The following is an 18,657-nucleotide window of genomic DNA, read 5'->3' as shown; positions in this document are numbered from 1 at the left end:
GTTCCACAACTTCCTATGATTTTTAATTTCTTTTAAAAAAAAAAGTTTAATTTGTATATAAAATACTACAAGGTTTCGCAGCCGCCATGTTTTAAAGCAACGGAAGTGCGTTGACTGGTTAACAATTTCTTTAAAAAATTACTGGTTCCCGAATCACTCTTGAAATAACATTTTCGATGCGGGTACCACGGTTACATAGCACGTTTTTCCGTTTTGTTTGTTGTGGTCGTCTGGGAATGTTGCAATAATTTTAATGTTTTTTTGGTGATATCTCTGAAATCGGTTCTTGTGACAGACTTTTTTGAATAACTTATCAGCAATTAGGAATTCATACGGAAGTTCACGGCTTGATTTTAATCACGATCTTCAAATTCTACGTCTTCTCTGATCGTATTCCAGTGGTGAGAGCATGTGAAATGACCATTTTTTAATTTTTTCGAGATCACATGCCAGTATTTCATGTATATTGAGTTTGTACAGCATATAGTTCAATATGAATAGTAAACAGCTACTAGTGAGCGAGTTTATCCAAAATAAGCATAATCTTGTGATTCTGGGACAGGCAGGCACAGGGAAAACATTTACCATTACAAACGTTTTGAATAAATTTAAAGATGACAAACGTAAAAGTGTTGTATTGACATGTTACACAGGAATTGCTTGCAGACAATACAGAGGATCACCATTTACTGCAACCACATTACATAGGTAACCATGCTAAATTGTGACATATGTAAATTCATTTGCACAAGACAAAATAGATGCACTATAATACATTAAATTTTTTTTAAAAGCATTTCCCCCCCCCAAACCCCCCCGGGTTTAGGGCCCTCTTGGAGCTTTTTTTCCCATTTTAGTTTGGGGTAAATTTTCCCATTGTAGTTTATTTTTTTTTTTCTGCTTTTGTCAAAAGTCTTGTGCAGCATTTGTCCAGTCTGTAAAAAAAACTTTTTATGGTGAAAGACATTCGGGCTTTGTCCAACAAAGTATCATATAGCCCGAACAAATTTTAAGTAGTCCCAAAATGCTAACAAAAGTTGTGACCAGGATTTTTAAATTTAATTAAATGTGGAGAAAATAATGCAGTGATATCACTTGATTACCATTTATTTCTCATATTCTTAGACAGGGTGTACAGTAAACAGAAAGTGAAGGGTCAAATGATTTCATTTACCTTATGACGTTGTACCTTAACTTACTGGGAAAAAATTTAATATGCATATCCCTCTTGGTCATTATAAATACAATAAGTGTAAATGCTATATATAAATTATTTTCGAAAATTTCGGATCTCAAAACATTGTTAGACTGTCAGACTTGTCTTCCTACATTTTATGCTAGCCTGAACAGAATTTTACTAGACTGGGGCTCCGGCTTTACCTCTTTACGCAGACTGTTTGTCACTAGTCTATGCGAAAGTCTGTCGGTCCTCGGATCACGCCAACTGAAAATCAGTAGGGCCTGGATAAATTTATATACAGTCAGTCCTCATGTCAGAATAAAATTTCAGGCACTTTGGCTTCTTAGATATGCACAATTTCCAAAATCAATTTTTTTTTTTTTTTTCATTTTTACTTGTATTCACAGACCCAGATAACCAAAATCAACACAAAATACAAGTATTGGCTAAGTAATGAAAGCCACCGTTTTGTCTTGGATCATTTCCTTACAAAAACATATCTTTCCTCAAATCTTCAAAAGTAAACCTTTGAAATATGTATCATTTTCTTGGGAATTAGCCTAATGTTTTATTATGCCCCCGTCATGATAATGGCCGGGGCATATAGTGTTACCCTGTTCCGTCATTCTGTCATCATTAGTTTGCGTTCATTATCTTAGTAACGGTTCTACAAATTCAACTCAAATTTGACATTTGGATAGGTCATGATAAAATACAGGTAAAGTTTGAATTTGGTTGTGGTTCAATGATTTTTGACAGAGTTATGCCCCTTTTACTTTGAAAATAATATGAAATTTTCAGTTTCCGTTTATTATCTCCCCAACGGTAAAACACATTCAACTGAAACTTGACATATGGATATGTCATGAGAAAATACAGTTAAAGTTCGAATTTTGTGATGGTTTGATGATTTTTGTGTCGCCTCTACAGAGTAGTCGCGACATAAAGGGATCACTTCTCCGTCGTCTGTCTGTCTGTCCGTCCGTCACAAAACTTGTCCGGACTACTGCTCATAAACTACTGGTGCAATTTCATCCAAACTTTAAAGGAATGATCAGTAACAAGTCTAGTTGTGCATATTGTCAGCATTTTCCGGTTCAGTGATTTTTGTCAGAGTTATAGCCCTTTAATAATTTTTAATTTTAAAGTTTGTGCGGACTACTTCTCTTATACCACTTAAGCAAATTTCAATGAAACTTTACAGGATTGATCTGTAGCTCAAGTCCTCGCGCATATTGCACGGGTTTTCCGGTTGAATGATTTTTGGCCGAGTTGTGGCCCTTTGATAAAAAGGTCTTTTTTTCTGTTACTTGCCAGATACACAAAAGCTTGTCCAGACTACTCCTCATAAACTACTGGTGCAATTTTATCCAAACTTTACAGGAATTATCAGTACCAAGTCTAGTTGTGCACTGTCCGTCTGTCTGTCACAAAATTTGTGCCAACATGAAATTGGCCATCATGAGGCGACACATGTGATTACTGATCGCTCTTGTTGCCAGAGTTATGCCCCTTTTACTTTGAAAATGATATGAAATTTTCAGTTTGTTTCTCTTGCCATTCATTATCTCCCAAACGGTATAACACATTCAACTCAAACTTGACAAATGGATATGTGAAAGGAATGGGCAGGTGCTTAGAATTTGGTCATGGTTCAATGATTTTTGCCAGACTTATACCCCTTTCACTTTGAAAATAATACAAAATTTTCAGTTCCCATTCATTATCTCCCTTACATATTCAACATATTCAACTGAAATTAAAGATATGGATATGTCATAAGAATACAGTGCCCAATTTCAAATTTGGTCATGGTTTGATGATAGCTGACAGAGTTATCCCTCTTGAACTTAAAAAAAAAATCAGAAATTTTAAGTTTTCATTCATAATCTCCCAAATGGTTGTAAACATTCAACTCAAATTTGACATATAGATACATGTTAGGAATAAGCAGTTCAAGTTTGAATTTGGTCGTGGTTCACACTTTTGTGGAAATGTATGTGGCCATTACTTTGGCTACAAATATGCAATATGCAATTTACAAAAGGTTAAGACTGATTAATTTCAGTGCCTTTAACATTGTATAAAAATGGTTTGTGTTAACATTCAATAGTTTTAAGGGCTCTTAACTTAAAATGAAAAAAAAATAATGGTGATTTTTCTGAATTAAATGGACAGAGGCCTTAGCGGCTAAGCCTCTTGATTTTGGGAGAAATCATCGCTAAAATTGCTAATTTGGGAAGTAAAAAAGCAGATTTAGTTCAATTGTTTGGAAAAAATGCAGGATTGTAACGAAGATTTCAATTGGGAAGAGGCCTAAACCCTTTGGAAAATCTGTTAAAATTTCTAAACAAAAAAAACTTTTTTCCAAGTTTTTAATGTAATATGTTAGTACCCGATTTTTTAAATTTTTTTAAACTCCAAATTTTTTTGTTGAATAAACATATTTGGGCTTTTTCCCCGGGGTTTCCTGACCCCATTTTGGGAAACAACGAGGGTTTTACAAGCTACACATGTTTTAAGTGGTTTCATATAAGTGGTACACTTGAACAACTGGCACATACTTTGCGAAAATTTCTTTTTTGGTTCAGTATATAAACAGGAAAGTCACTGAATATTTTGTGCAAACATATTTGGAACTATATATTATAACGTGTGAAATTTTGGCTGCATGCAGTGGCATCCAGCACATGACAACACATTTCTAGTTTATTATGTTTCTGTATATTTTTTTCATAGTATCTTGTACTTGAGCCTGATAATTCATATTTGCTAAATATTTTTTTTTAATTATGGCAATATCCCGCGTCCGGCCCGGGAAAAAATCATCAGGGCCGGAAATAAATGTAAGGATCCCAGTACTTTCTCATTGACTGTTGTCAATAAATTTAAATATGTTTTGATAATTTGTTTATCATTTTCAGGTTTGCCGGTCTTGAAGATGGAAGGCATGATGTAACTAAACTTGTAAACTTATTAATGTCTGATGAAAGGTATCAGAAAACAAAATATAGAATAATGAACACTGACATTTTGATAATCGACGAAGTTTCGATGGTCAGTAAAAAAATACTTGAAAGTGTTGAATATTTATGCAGAAAGTTAAGAAACCAAAATAAAATATTTGCTGGAATTCAGGTAGTCTTGTGTGGGGATTTTTATCATTTGCCTCCAATTAAAGATAAAGTGTATGATGATAATGGGTTATTTTGCTTTGAAGCTTTTTTTAAACAATTTTTTTAAACACATAATAGTTGTGAATGAAGTTTACAGACAGGATGAGGACTCTTTGATAAATGCAGTCAATGAATTAGAGAAAGGAGTGCCATCTGAAAGGACAAATGAATTTTTAAAAACTTTGTCAAGGCCTTTAAATGTACCGTCGACTGAAGTTATCAAGCTATTTGCAAGAAACATTGATGCTGACATATGTAATTATAATATCTTGAATGAATTACCAGGTGAAATTTTCACGTTTGATTCACAGGACTTTGGAGATACATATTTTTTGAGGAAATTTATTGCGCCAAAACATCTGGGTTTAAAAATTAATGCAAAAGTTATGTTGTTAACAAATCTTACTGATGAGTATGTAAATGGTCTAGTTGGAACAATTGTTAATATTAACCATAAGTGTATAGAGGTTAACTTTGATGGTAAAATTGTGAAAATAACAAGGATTCTGTTTACTAAGTATGATCCTGTCACATCTGTAATTTTATCCCAAAGATACCAGTTTCCACTACGCCTAGCTTATGCAGTTACAATACACAAGTCACAAGGAATGACTATTCCATTTGTTGAAATTGATTGCAAAAATGCCTATAGCCCGGGACAATTGGGAGTTGCTGTTGGTAGAGCAGTGTCAACAACGGGTCTTAGGGTTTTAAATTATAATCAGAATATAGTTAAAAAACATCCAGATAAAATTAATCTTTTTTATAAAAGTATTGATTCAAGCACTTTAGTAACAGATTTGTCTGACAATATATGCTGCTCTTCCTTGGTATCAACTACAGAACTTACAGAAAGTGACATGAAAGGAGGCAGTGAAAGTGAGACAATTAAAGGGACTCAATCAACTTCTTTACCAATACACAGTGATTCATCTGACAGTGAAAGTGAAGAACTTTTAAATATATTGTCCTCATTTCATGAAGAACATAACTACTATGCTTCCAGTTCACATGTATCTGAAAACATGGTTCGAGCTTTTGAAATAGCAATTCAGGATTACATTGGTAATTTCGGTTTTAAAACTAAACTTTCTTGTTAATCTGTATGTCAGTTTTTCATTTCTTTTATACTATATTAACATTAAATTATCATACATAATCATGTGTAAAACAAACCTTTTGCCAATAAGGTGAAAGTCTTCATTTTTTCCACTTGAATAATGCAAAGCTATGTCAGGATTTGAACTAACAGCTGTGAAGAGCATGTGGGTTTTGAGTCTTACTACTTTAACCTCATGGTTATTGATGGCCAGATATACAAATGATTTTTCTGCAAAAGATAAATGTACAAAAATATATGTACCAAGTGAATTTCATACAGAATTTCATGTACATAGTTTCAATTTTCAAAATATGTGCTATATCTGCCTTTAATTTCATTTTTATATGACAATATTTTCTGTAGAAAAATATTTTTGGGTATTAATTGTAATATTATACATAAAACAAAAGAGCAAGAATAATTATATATTTGGTTTATACAGAAATTATTTTAGTTCGATTGTGTAGGAAGCTATAAGGTTATAGACACTCTTTCGAATCCGTTCCTGGAACCAACCAGTACTGAGCAATGAGTGTAAAGTTTCTTGCAAAAGGAAACAACGACTTGCCCCTGAGGGGGTTTGAACCGATACGGCTAGCTATCATTAGATTACTAGTCCAACGTGTTAACTACTGAGTACTCGGCCATGCCGCCACTTATATATTTAAGTTTACATGTACAATTAAGTCTGTTCATATTGATTTTACAGGCACTTCAGAAGAGGTTCCAGTCAGGCAAGCATGTGCTTTGTTACTGAAAAGCGATCAGTGTGTTTCTTGGTATAAAGTGCAACATGAAAAGGTTCGAGTTATGTTTGAAACAAGTTTCACAGCAGAACCAGGGAAAAATCAGCCATGTCATCTATCAAACTTTTATGCCAGTTTTAACAAATATATATGTTCAACAGAGTACTTACAAGAAATGGAACAGTTCAGTAACATTCATTATGGACACGAGATACTAACATCAGTAATGTTTGCTATACAAGCATATCGCATGGAACATAAATCGCATTTGGTGAATTTCGAAAAAGTGGATGTAAATGTCTTTCCAAAACAGCAATGTCCACCAGGAAATGATGGTAAACTTCGGTACATAGCTGGATACACCATTGCAAAATGTAGATATCGTCTGTGTTCAGCGTTGAGAAATCGCCTTTTTGTACCTGGAATGGAAATCGAGATTAATCAACTTAATGAAAAAATAAAAATTTTGGACACTTGTATTGTATCAGGAACCGATATTGTAAAAGAGACAAAGTATCCAAAATCACTAGAAGAAATTCATAGGAAACAAAATGAAAGAGAAGGGCTTACAAACGTAACAGACAGAACTTTTGAATTTTTCTGCAAACTACAACAGACGGCCGTAATTTTAATGTCTTTTGAGTCATTGAAGTCTCAAAGAAAGTATTTGTTTAGATATGTTTACAATAATGTTGTTAAAAACACTACAGTGTTAGAAAGTTTTGAAAAAAATTTTGCAGTTTCCTTTGTACATGTAAACAGTACATATTATGAGAAAGATAAACATTGCATTCAAGAATTATTAGAATCTATGTCTGCATTTTGTTCTCATGTTGTGACACTGTTTGAAATGATCGTGAAATTGTTTATAACAGTAATGTTCTCCCAATTTCGGAAAGACTATTTGAGAGTAGTTAAAAGAGAAAAAGGGAAAGCACTTAGAAAAAAAATTATGGAAAAAAATGAAAAAAATGCATTTCAACATGTAACCATGGACTTTATCAGGAATGACATGTCAACTGATAAAACTATTTCACATTTGAAATTAAAAACTGATGCGCTTTCTGATCCACTTTTTTATAAGAATTTTAAGAAAGCAGAACTGCTGCAACTTTTGAAATGTTACAATGAAAGTATTTCTTCGGGTAGTAGTAAGAATGATATTGGAGAATATTTAACAGACATTCTCACTAATCCAGAATGCGTTAAAATGTGTAACCCAACCTGTCTCCAGGAGCAATATACAGAAAATACAAATAATTTAGAAAAATTGAAAACCAGAACAACAGTAAATAATGAACAACCACATTTATCAGAAGCTCTTTCTGTAGTAGGAAAAAAAGTAACAACATTTGCAGAAAATGAAGAACAATGAAGTCCAAAAAAATAAAAATGTGTTTACCATAAAGACAGACAAGAACAGTTGAAAAAAGTGAAGATCAACATTCTCCAATATTAATTTGTTTACCAAAAAGACAAAAAACAGTTGTAAAAAGTGAAGAGCGACGTTGTCCTTCTCCAAAATCAAGTTGTTCACCAAAACAACAAACAAGAACAGTTGTAAAAAGTGAAGACCAACATTGTCCTTCTCCAAAATCAACTTCTTTACCAAAACAACAAACAAAAACAGTTGTAAAAAGTGAAGACCAACATTGTCCTTCTCCAAAATCAACTTGTTTAAGAAAACGACAAACAAGAACATTTATAAAAAGTGAAGAGCAACATACACAAAAACAAAATAATGTAAGAAAAAGAGTAACCAAATCAAGAAAGGGAAAAAAGTGTTCATCCGAAGAAATTACTGTAAGTCAATGTAAGAGAAAGAATTTGAAAAAAGGCAAAAATAAAGGCAAAGCGCGGAAAATACAATCGGAAGAAGATAATGAAACTGATGGATGTTGTGTTTGCAATAAATTTTACAGAGAAGGTGAAGACTGGATATGCTGTGATCTTTGTAGCCATTGGTACCATAGACATTGTGTTAATTTAATTGACGAAGAAGAATGGGATTACTTTTCAAGTGAAGATGCTATTTACACATGCCCACTTTGTCAGTGATAGGAACAAAAGGTGAAATTCATAAATAAAATAAAAGAACTTCACATTATTGTGTTGCCTGTACGGAATAGTGGCGACATATAGGGATCACTTCTCCGTCGTCTGTCTGTCCGTCCGTCCGTACGTCACAAAACTTGTCTGGACTATTTCTCATAAACTACTTGTGCAATTTCATACAAACTTTACAGGAAGGATCAGTACGAAGTCTAGTTGTGCATATTGTCAGCATTTTGTGGTTCAATAATTTTTGTCAGAGTTATGGCCCTTTAATAATTTTTATATTTAAAGTTTGTGCATACTACTTCTCTTATACCACTAATGCAATTTCAGTGAAACTTTACATGATTAATCTTTACCTGAAGTCCTTGCGCATATTGCACGGGTTTTCCGGTTGAATGATTTTTAGCTGAGTTAAGGCCCTTTGATAAAAAGGTGTTTTTTCTGTTACTTGCCCGATACACAAAAGCTTGTGCGGACTAATCCTCATAAACTACTGGTGCTATGCAAATTTTACAGGAATAATCAGTACCAAATCTAGTTGTGCATTGTCCATCTGTCTGTCCGTCTGTCACAACATGAAATTGGCCATCATGAGGCGACACATGTGATTACTGATCGCTCTTGTTTTTAATTATATTATAAAATTTACATAATGATATCATGTTTTAATGACTTCATAACTGAAGTATTTAGCACATATCTTTTGCTAGGAAACTGTAAACTTGAAGTTAAAGCAATAAGAAATATACCAGTATATATATTTCACTTAATCTAATGAACAATAACTGTTCAATTTGTAATTTTCATGTAGATATGCATAATTTGATATTTCGCAATATTTTTTATTTTTATTTATTATGAGCAATGATTTCCTACCTTACATGTAAAGCAGTAATCATTTATTTTATATAGATATTTCTTTTAAAACTTACTTAATTCTTTTGCATATATGTAGCTCCATTGCTAACTGCTGCATTACTCTTCCTTGATACCGGATTTTCACCAAGAATAATGGCATTGGTTGTGCGGCAGTATGTAAGGTAGTCGGGATTGGTGTTATCTCCATTGTGGATTCCCCTTTGTTGCGAAAATATGTTTTCAATGGCGTCACTGTTTATTCTTGCAGGTACAATTGACATGTAGCTGGATGTTAAAGATTGTTGACACATTTCATCAAAGCCTAACAGACAGGATATGATGTCTTCCCTTGTTTGGTATGAAAATAACGATTTCTCTTTGTTTGTACTATCACTGTTGTAAATCTTGATTTCCCATTCTTTAAACCAATCAAGGACTTTTCGTAATTCATAGAGTCTTGTGTCCTTGTAGCATGTTATTGGTCTCTTGTCTCTGAAGAAAGTTACTAAAACAGATGTTTGATTTAGAAGTTCAATGGTACTGTCAAGATCACTGGCTATGTCTTTTTCTAGGGTTTGCTGGTATTGGATAATAAGATGGAGCATATTTTTATCTAAAACTTCTTCTGCTAGTATATTCCTCATTTTCAATTGAGAATTCAGAAAAAAGTGATCCTGAGTTAGCTTCTGATGGATTTTAAAAGTATTAACAGATATATCCCATTGATATGCTTTTATCCAGTGATCCCAAATGATGTTCTTGTTGTTAAGTTGTAGTAATTTTTTATGTGATTTCAAAAGTCCACTTTTAGATATATTATTTCTTATTTTTTTAATCATATGTGAGTAGTCCATTATTACACTAATCTTTGGTTTATGTGGAGAAAATACATTAGGCACTAACATGCTGGTCATTGTTTTTGATGTATTACATTCTGGAATAAGAATTTTCATTAATTGTCTGTTGTTTTGTGCACCATCTAAACTTAAATACGTAACATGAAATCCATATATGCCCAATTTCTTTACAGCTTTCCAAAATATCAAATACAACTCTGGTGGACTTGTTTGTGATGTTGGAAAATGAGCAACAGGAAATCTAAAACCTTACTGACCTATAAAAAGTAGCTTTAAAACGTGATTAGCAAGTTTTAAAGTATTTTTTCCACAAAGTTTGTCAAAATAAACTGATTCCGGACAACATTCCACAAAACCAATGAGCTGAAATTCATCTCCAACCTTTTTCAATTGTAGGTCATCTTGTATAGTCATTTCATCTATTAGAAGCCCTCCCTTATATCCCACAGGTGGTACGTTTTGAATTTCTGCTTCATTCTTCATCCATTGAAGCACATCATTGTTAAAACCTGCACTTTGGTCAACTTTGTTTTTGTATCTTATTATTTGACTTGTTGATGGTAATATTAAGTATTTGCTTTTACATAAATATTCATAATTTTTTGGAGATCTACAGTACATTGACAGACATAGTCGTATTATTTCTGGATTCCATCTTCTAGCTTTTGGTGAAATATTGTTATTTTTAAGCTGTGATCAGAGAAGTGTCTTCATTTTGTCATTTAAATTAAACTTTTCAAGAAAATCTGTATCAGTAACTTCATTTAAAACTTCACTTAAATTTTCATGGTCTGTGTTAGTAAGCTTGACTGCATAAGTATGATCAAAGTCTATACCTGTATGTATTTCAGGTTGTGTAAGAACTTCTGGAGGTTGAAGAGAGGTGCTGTCAGGATTAGAATCTATTGTTGGGAGTTTTTCTTTCCATTGTACACCAATGTACACTTTTGTAAGTTTTGCCCAATATTCTTTGTTGCGAGCAGTTTTTACAATGACACCCTTAAAAACTTGTTTCATTGCTTTCCCTATTTCTCTTCCATTGTAGACGCATTTCAGTTTCTTTTCTATTTCTGTTAAGTATACCTGTCCATTTTCATCTTGTATAATGTTGTCTTGTATCCTAAATAAAATATAAAACATTCAAATTTTATAAAATTTGTAATTTTAAAACAATACCTGTAGAGTAAAAAATATTTCAAAATAAGTGTTTACTGACTTACAATGATCAATTTTAACATGACCCAGATTTTTCAGTGTTTTACATAGGAAAATCGAAAGTGCGTATTATAATTTATTTTGCATTCTAACACAACCCGTATTTTTCTCTATTGAACAAAGAAGAACCGAAAGTGTGTGTTATTATGCTATGAAATCACAATCTGACATTCAATATTTAAAATAGTTTCATTATCATAATACACTTGACGTAACCTCTAAAAAAAATTTGCTCTGAAAATAAGAAAGGAAACAAATCAGGCGCAATTTAAGTTAATATCAAGTACGGCAGCATTATTTTGGTAAAATAGTGTTAGAATAAAAATAATATATCCAAATCAGTAATTTTATCCCTTGATAACATCATTGTTTGTTGTTCCGATGCGCATCATTATATCACTTGGACTACGCCCTCGTGATAAAATTCCTCGCTTCCGAACTCCAAACATTGATTTTATTGAACGATAAAATCACTGTTTTAGATATATTATTTCTTCATTATAGTGTCATAATGTAAACATAAACAATGCCCCATTTTTTATATAAATGGAATGTTTCATATACATTTTGTCACGTATATATAGAATTTTTCATAGGTCACATCAGTTAAAATATTTTGTAAATCTGTATTGCAATTTTCAATTTCAGATTTAACTCGCCTTTCCTCATTGGATCATTTCAACTTTACTAAGAGAATGTTGAAATATTTTGGATGTGGTAGAAACAGTGGAACATCTTCATATCATTGATAACGTGTGATATGGTATTACTGAACTTGAATATCCAATTTACAATGGATTACGACAGTTTCATAGAATTTCATTGAAAATATGTTTCAACAGACATTCACCTGTAAAACATAAGAAGAGTGTATGTATACCATGGCTGGACAAATTACTCTGTTATGTAACTGATGTCTTCAGAAAAATAATTTGGGTTATACATTTTTATATCCCCGAAAGAATTTCGGGCATATTATGTTATACCCCCTGGCGTCCGTACGTTAGCAATTTGATTTCCGGAGCATAACTTTAGTTCCTTTTGGCCCACAATATTCAAACTTCATAGGATGATTGGCCATATTGGGTAGAAGACCCTGTAGATTTTGGTGTCACAAGGTCAAAGGTCACTATTACCTTAATACTGAAAATGGTTACCAGAGTATAACTTAAGTTCCATTTGGTCCACAGTATTAAAACTTCATAGGATGATTGTCCATATTGGGTATAAGACCCCTATTGATTTTGGGTCACAAGGTGAAAGATCAAGGTTATAATCTTCTTAAAACTGGAAACAGTTTTCGCTCAATAACTCAAGTATTAATAAAGCTTTTATAAAATTAACAGCTTTATACCCCTAATGTGTTTTCGTCCATGCGTTGTAGCATTTTTACTTACAAGATAACAACTGGATGGTGGGGCTTTGAAAAGCGCAGCTGTATATATACATGAATATTCTTCAGCTATAAAGTATTGCTTTTTGAAGGAGGTAATACTTTATTTAATTCCCATGTGTTACAAATGCTTCATCCTTACTAAAAGAAAAAGTACTTTCATGCATATATTGCTACGCCTTAAGTAGTGCTCTTGTTGATTGAGTGATTTACTTATAACTTCCAATTTTTTATGCTCCCCGAAAAAATTTCGGGGGAGCATATAGTCGCCGCCTTGTCCGTCCGTCCGTCCGGCCGTCCGTCCGTCCGTCCGTCCGTCCCCTTTTCTTGTCCGGGACATAACTTTGAAACAACAAGAGGTATCAACATGAAACTTTGTAGGTAGATAGATCTCATTAAGTAGGTGTGCAGTGCACAAGAACCGTAACTCTGCCTTGCCTAATTTTTGAATTATTCCCCTTTGTTTATTTTTACACTTTGAACTTTGTCCGGGACATAACTCTAAAAGTATAAGAGGTATCAACATGAAACTTTGTAGGTAGATAGATCTCATTGAGTAGGTGTGCAGTGCACAAGAACCGTAACTCTGCATTGCCTAATCTTTGAATTATTCCCCTTTGTTTATTTTTACACTTTGAACTTTGTCCGGGACATTACTCTAAAAGTATAAGAGGTATCAAACATGAAACTTTGTAGGTAGATAGATCTCATTGAGTAGAAGTGCAGTGCACAAGAACCGTAACTCTGCCTTGCCTAATTTTTGAATTACCCCCTTTGTTTATTTTACACTTTGAAATTTGTCCGGGACATAACTCTAAAAGTATAAGAGGTATTAACATGAAACTTTGTAGGTAGATAGATCTCATTGAGTAGAAGTGCAGTGCACAAGAACCGTAACTCTGCCTTGCCTATTTTTTTAATTATCCCCTTTGTTTATTTTACACTTTGAACTTTGTCCGGGACATAACTCTAAAAGTATAAGAGATATCAACATGAAACTTTGTAGGTAGATAGATCTCATTGAGTAGGTGTGCAGTGCACAAGAACCGTAACTCTGCCTTGCCTAATTTTTGAATTATCCCCCTTTGTTTATTTTACACTTTGAAATTTGTCCGGGACATAACTCTAAATGTATAAGAGGTATCAACATGAAACTTTGTAGGTAGATAGATCTCATTGAGTAGGTGTGCAGTCCACAAGAACCGTAACTCTGCCTTGTCTAATTTTTTAATTATCCCCTTTGTTTATTTTACACTTTGAACTTTGTCCGGGACATAACTCTAAAAGTATAAGAGGTATCAACATGAAACTTTGTAGGTAGATAGATCTCATTGAGTAGGTGTGCAGTGAACAAGAACCTTAACTCTGCCTTGCCTAATTTTTGAATTATCCCCCTTTGTTTATTTTTACACTTTGAACTTTGTCCGGGACATATTTCTTAATGTATAAGAGATATCAACATGAAACTTTGTAGGTAGATAGATCTCATTGAGTAAGTTTGCAGTGCACAAGAACTGTAAAAATGTCTTGCCTACTTTTGGAGTTATTGCCCTTTGTTCATTTTGACACTTTGAACTTTGTCTGGGACATTACTCTAAAATTATAAGAGATATTAACATGAAACTTTGTAGATAGATAGGTCTCATTGGGTGGAAGTGCAGTGCTTAAGAATCATTACTCTGCCTTGCCTTATTTTGAAGTAATTGCCCTTTTGTTTATTTTTACTTTTTGACTTTTGTCCTGGACATTACTTTAAAACTATTAGAGATATCAACATGAAACTTTGTAGGTAGCTAGATGTAATTGGATAGAACTGCAACGCTTCAAGAACCTAAACAAAGCCTGGTCTAATTTTGGAGTTATTGCCCTTTGTTCATTTTTTTTATACTTTCCTGTGTCCAGAACCTTCTCGGGGAGCATCACCCGGTTCAACCGGTTCTTGTTTTATTCTGTCATCCATTTCATTGTATGTGATAAGGTTCTAACTTCAGCAGCAATATTTTCACAATAATCTTCAACTTACTTTATTTTATTAAATTGATATTTCAGCTCACCTGTTACAAAGTGACATGGTGAGCTTTTGTGATCGTTTTCTGTCCGGCGTCTGTGTGTAAACTTTTACTTTAAACCACATTTTCTCAGGAACTGCTAAGTGATTTTTATGCAAACTTCACCGGAATATTCCTTTGGTGGTCAACTTTAAAAATTATACAAAGAATTTAATGCATAACTCTGGTTGCCATGGCAAGTGAAATGAAAAACTTAAAAATCTTCTTTTAAAAACCAAAAGAGCTACAGCTTAGATATTTGCCATGAAACATCGTCTAGTCAGTGTCTTGCAAGTTTGTTCAAGTACCAGCCCTAGGGTCAAAATTGGGCATGCCCCAGGGGTTCATTGATATTCCTTATATGTATAAAGTCAAAAATTAAAAAAAAATTCTTTCAAAAATTGCAAACAATATTTAAAAAATCCCAAAGACCTACAGTTACATATTAAGAATGAAACATGTTATTATTGTCAACCAAGTTTGTTCAAATAAAAGCCCTTGTGTCAAAATTGGCCCTGCACAGGGGTCATTAATTTCGCTAATATGTATATAGTTAAAAATTAAAAATCTTGTAAAAAAAAACCCAAATAGCTACATGTTATTATAAAACATGAAACATATTGTAGTAGGTGTCTACCAAGTTTGTTCTATTAAAAGTGCTGTGGTCAATATTGGCCTCACCCTGGTTTGTCATTGATTTTCCCTTAGCAATAGCAACTATTAATGTTTTTGAAAGATACAAATATGAACAGCTTTGGTGATAGTTCACAATATTACTTTTTCCTTGTCATGGACAGCTTTTACATACAGGTGAGCAATTTCATGGTCATCAAGGCCATCTTGTTTTAATCCTCCTCTCGGGGGGGGGGGGGGGGGGGGGGGGGGGGGGGGGGGGGGGGATTTAGATTTACCCTTGTTCGTCCATAAGTTCATTTTGTGTCCCATGTACCTCAAAAATTATTTCACATACAGTCATCTTTACAGGAAAGTTTATCAACATGTGTAGTTGTGCACTTAGGTATTTTTGTTGGATATATTTATTATTTTTAGAGTTATTGCCCTTGACTTTCTAAAAATTTACAATTTTCAACTTGTGTACCACATAGCTCAAAAAGTATTTTACCTAGGGTCATGAAACTTTACAGGAATGTTGATCAGCATGTAAAGTTTTGCATATGGGTTTCTGCTTCTGATTTCATGTTTTTATGCCCCCGCCATGTAATGGCCGGGGCATATAGTGTTACCCTGTTCCGTCCTTCCGTCATTCCGTCCTTCCGTCATTCTGTCATTCCGTCATTCTGTCATTCCGTCATCATCAGTTTCCGTTCATTATCTTAGTAATGGTTGCACATATTCAACTCAAATTTGACATATGGATATGTCATGAGAAAATACAGGTCAAGTTCGAATTTGGTCATGGTTCGATGATTTTTGGCAGAGTTATGCCCCTTTTACTTTGAAAATAATATGAAATTTTCAGTTTCCGTTCATTATCTCCCCAACGGTACAACACATTCAACTCAAATTTGACATATGGATATGTCATGAGAAAATACAGGTCAAGTTCGAATTTGGTCATGGTTCAACGATTTTTAGCAGAGTTATGCCCCTTTTACTTTGAAAATAATATGAAATTTTCAGTTTCCGTTCATTATCTCCCTAACAGTACAACACATTCAACTCAAATTTGACATATGGATATGTCATGAGAAAATACAGGTCAAGTTCGAATTTGGTCATGATTCGATGATTTTTGGCAGAGTTATGCCCCTTTTACTTTGAAAATAATATGAAATTTTCAGTTTCCGTTCATTATCTCCCCAAAGGTACAACACATTCAACTCAAATTTGACATATGGATATGTCATGAGAAAATACAGGTCAAGTTCGAATTTGGTCATGGTTCAACGATTTTTGGCAGAGTTATGCCCTTTTTACTTTGAAAATAATATGAAATTTTCAGTTTCCGTTCATTATCTCCCAAACGGTACAACACATTCAACTCAAATTTGACATATGGATATGTCATGAGAAAGTACAGGTCAAGTTTGAATTTGGTCATGGTTCGATGATTTTTGGCAGAGTTATGCTCCTTTTACTTTGAAAATAATATGAAATTTTCAGTTTCTGTTTATTATCTCCCCAACAGTACAACACATTCAACTCAAATTTGACATATGGATATTTTTTTGGAATGCCAAGGTCAAGTTCGAATTTGGTCATGGTTCAATAATTTTTGGCAGAGTAATGCCCTTTTCACTTTGAAAAAAATATGAAATTTACAGTTTCTGTTCATTATCTACCCAACAGTGTTACATATTCAACTCAAATTTGACATATGGATATGTCAAAGGAATGGGCAGGTCAAGTTGGAATTTGGTCATGGTTCGATGGTTTTTTGGCAGAGTTATGTCCCTTTCACTTTGAAAATAATATAGATACATCTTAGGAATAGGCAGAAAATAATATAGATACATCTTAGGAATAGGCAGTTTAAGTTTGAATTTGGTCGTGGTTCAATGATTTTGGACAAACTTATCTTTCTTGAATATTGGAAAAAAATTTGAACTTTCAGTTTCAGCACTCATACTTTTGTGGAAATGTATGTAGCCATTATTTTGGCTACAAATATGAAATATGCTATTTTCAAAAGGATAAGACTGAATAATTTCAGTGCCTTGAACATTGTATGAAAATGGTTTGTGTTAACATTGAAAAGTTTTAAGGGCTTTGAACTTAAAATGAAAACAATAATTTGTGCAAACAAATTTGGAACTAAATATAATAACATCTGAAATTTTGGCTGCATGCGGGGGCATCCGTGGCATGATGACACATTTCTAGTTTGATAGTTATTTCCCTTGATTAATTGAATATTTTCTCATTTGTGTCATGCATATCTCAAAATGTATTTAACATACAGTCATGAAACTGAATAGGAATGTTGGTCAGCATATATAGTTATGCACCTTGGATTTCGCTTGTGGTTTATTTGGTATTTGTAGAGTTATTGCCATTGACTTATTAAAAAAAGTTTTATGATGTTTTCTTATTTGTTGCTTCACTTAGAATCAATCAAATTTGCAGGAATATTGTTCAATATCACTTTGAAGCTGATTACCTTGGATTTTGCATGTGGATTTTTTATGCCACAGCAGCATGTGCGATGCAGTGGCATATAGCGATTCACTTGTGTGTGTGTGTCTCTCTCTCTCTCTCTCTCTGTGTATGTTCTGTAGATTATATAGTGAACTTAAAAAAAATTGTGAAAAACCACAACTCCAGTTTCAACCAAACTTGGCAGGATTGATCCTTGGTGGAACGGCTTCCAAAGTTGTTCAAAGAATTTCATTTCATGCAGAAATCTTGTTGCCATGGCAAGCAAAAGGAATTATTAGAATAAATTTAAAAATATTGTTGTAAAGACCGAAAAGGCCTAGAGGTTAGATATTTTGCATAAGGCATTGTCTTGTAGACCTCAAGATTGTTCAAATTATAGCCCTAGGGTAGGCGCGGCCCAAGGGTCATTGATTTTCACTATATGTACATGTAGTAAAAACTTAAAATACCTTCTTGTCTGAAAAAAGTTTCATATTTGGTATGTGTTATTATCTATACATACTCTACCAAAGTTGTGAAAATTTTGCCTCTATTGTAAAAATCAGCCCCACCCTGGGGGTCATACGTATATAGTAAAAACTTAAAAAATCATCTTCTCTAAATTGACAAAGGCTACAGGTTATATATCTTGCATCAAACATTGTGTAGTGAACCTTAAGCAAGATTGTACAAATTATAGCCCTGGGGTCAAAATTGTTCCCTCACCGGGGGTTATTGATTTTCAATATGTACATAAAGTAAAAAATAAAAAAATATTATTGTCTGTAGGTACAAGGCTAAGAGCTTTAATATTTCTTAAATGATATCATCTGTAGGTAGTCTAACCAAAGTTGTTAAAAATTTTGCCTGTAGTGTCAAAAGTAGGCCCGCCCCGGGTGTCATAGGTTTCCCTTTTTTTATATTT

The 18,657-nt window shown here is 33.4% G+C and overlaps 1 protein-coding gene and 1 pseudogene across 1 annotated transcript; one reads left to right on the top strand and one right to left on the bottom strand.

Moving 5' to 3' along the window:
• The first annotated feature begins 207 nt into the window (after window positions 1-207).
• Window positions 208-7,579, top strand: LOC132746230 (uncharacterized). Its single transcript, XM_060735310.1, has 3 exons — window positions 208-708; window positions 4,105-5,421; window positions 6,168-7,579. The coding sequence occupies exons 2-3, from the start codon at window positions 4,371-4,373 to the stop codon at window positions 7,577-7,579; spliced, it is 2,463 nt and encodes an 820-aa protein (XP_060591293.1). The 5' UTR covers window positions 208-708; window positions 4,105-4,370.
• A 1,615-nt stretch (window positions 7,580-9,194) lies between these two features.
• On the bottom strand, window positions 9,195-10,923 carry LOC132746229 (uncharacterized; annotated as a pseudogene).
• Between the last annotated feature and the right edge of the window lie 7,734 nt (window positions 10,924-18,657).

The sequence above is a fragment of the Ruditapes philippinarum genome, unplaced genomic scaffold (genome assembly GCF_026571515.1).
Source record: "Ruditapes philippinarum isolate M1 unplaced genomic scaffold, ASM2657151v2 ctg7624_1_1_1_1, whole genome shotgun sequence".
NCBI lineage: Eukaryota > Metazoa > Mollusca > Bivalvia > Venerida > Veneridae > Ruditapes > Ruditapes philippinarum.
The sequence above is the reverse complement of the archived record's forward strand: the minus strand, read 5'-3'. Positions and strand labels throughout refer to the sequence as shown.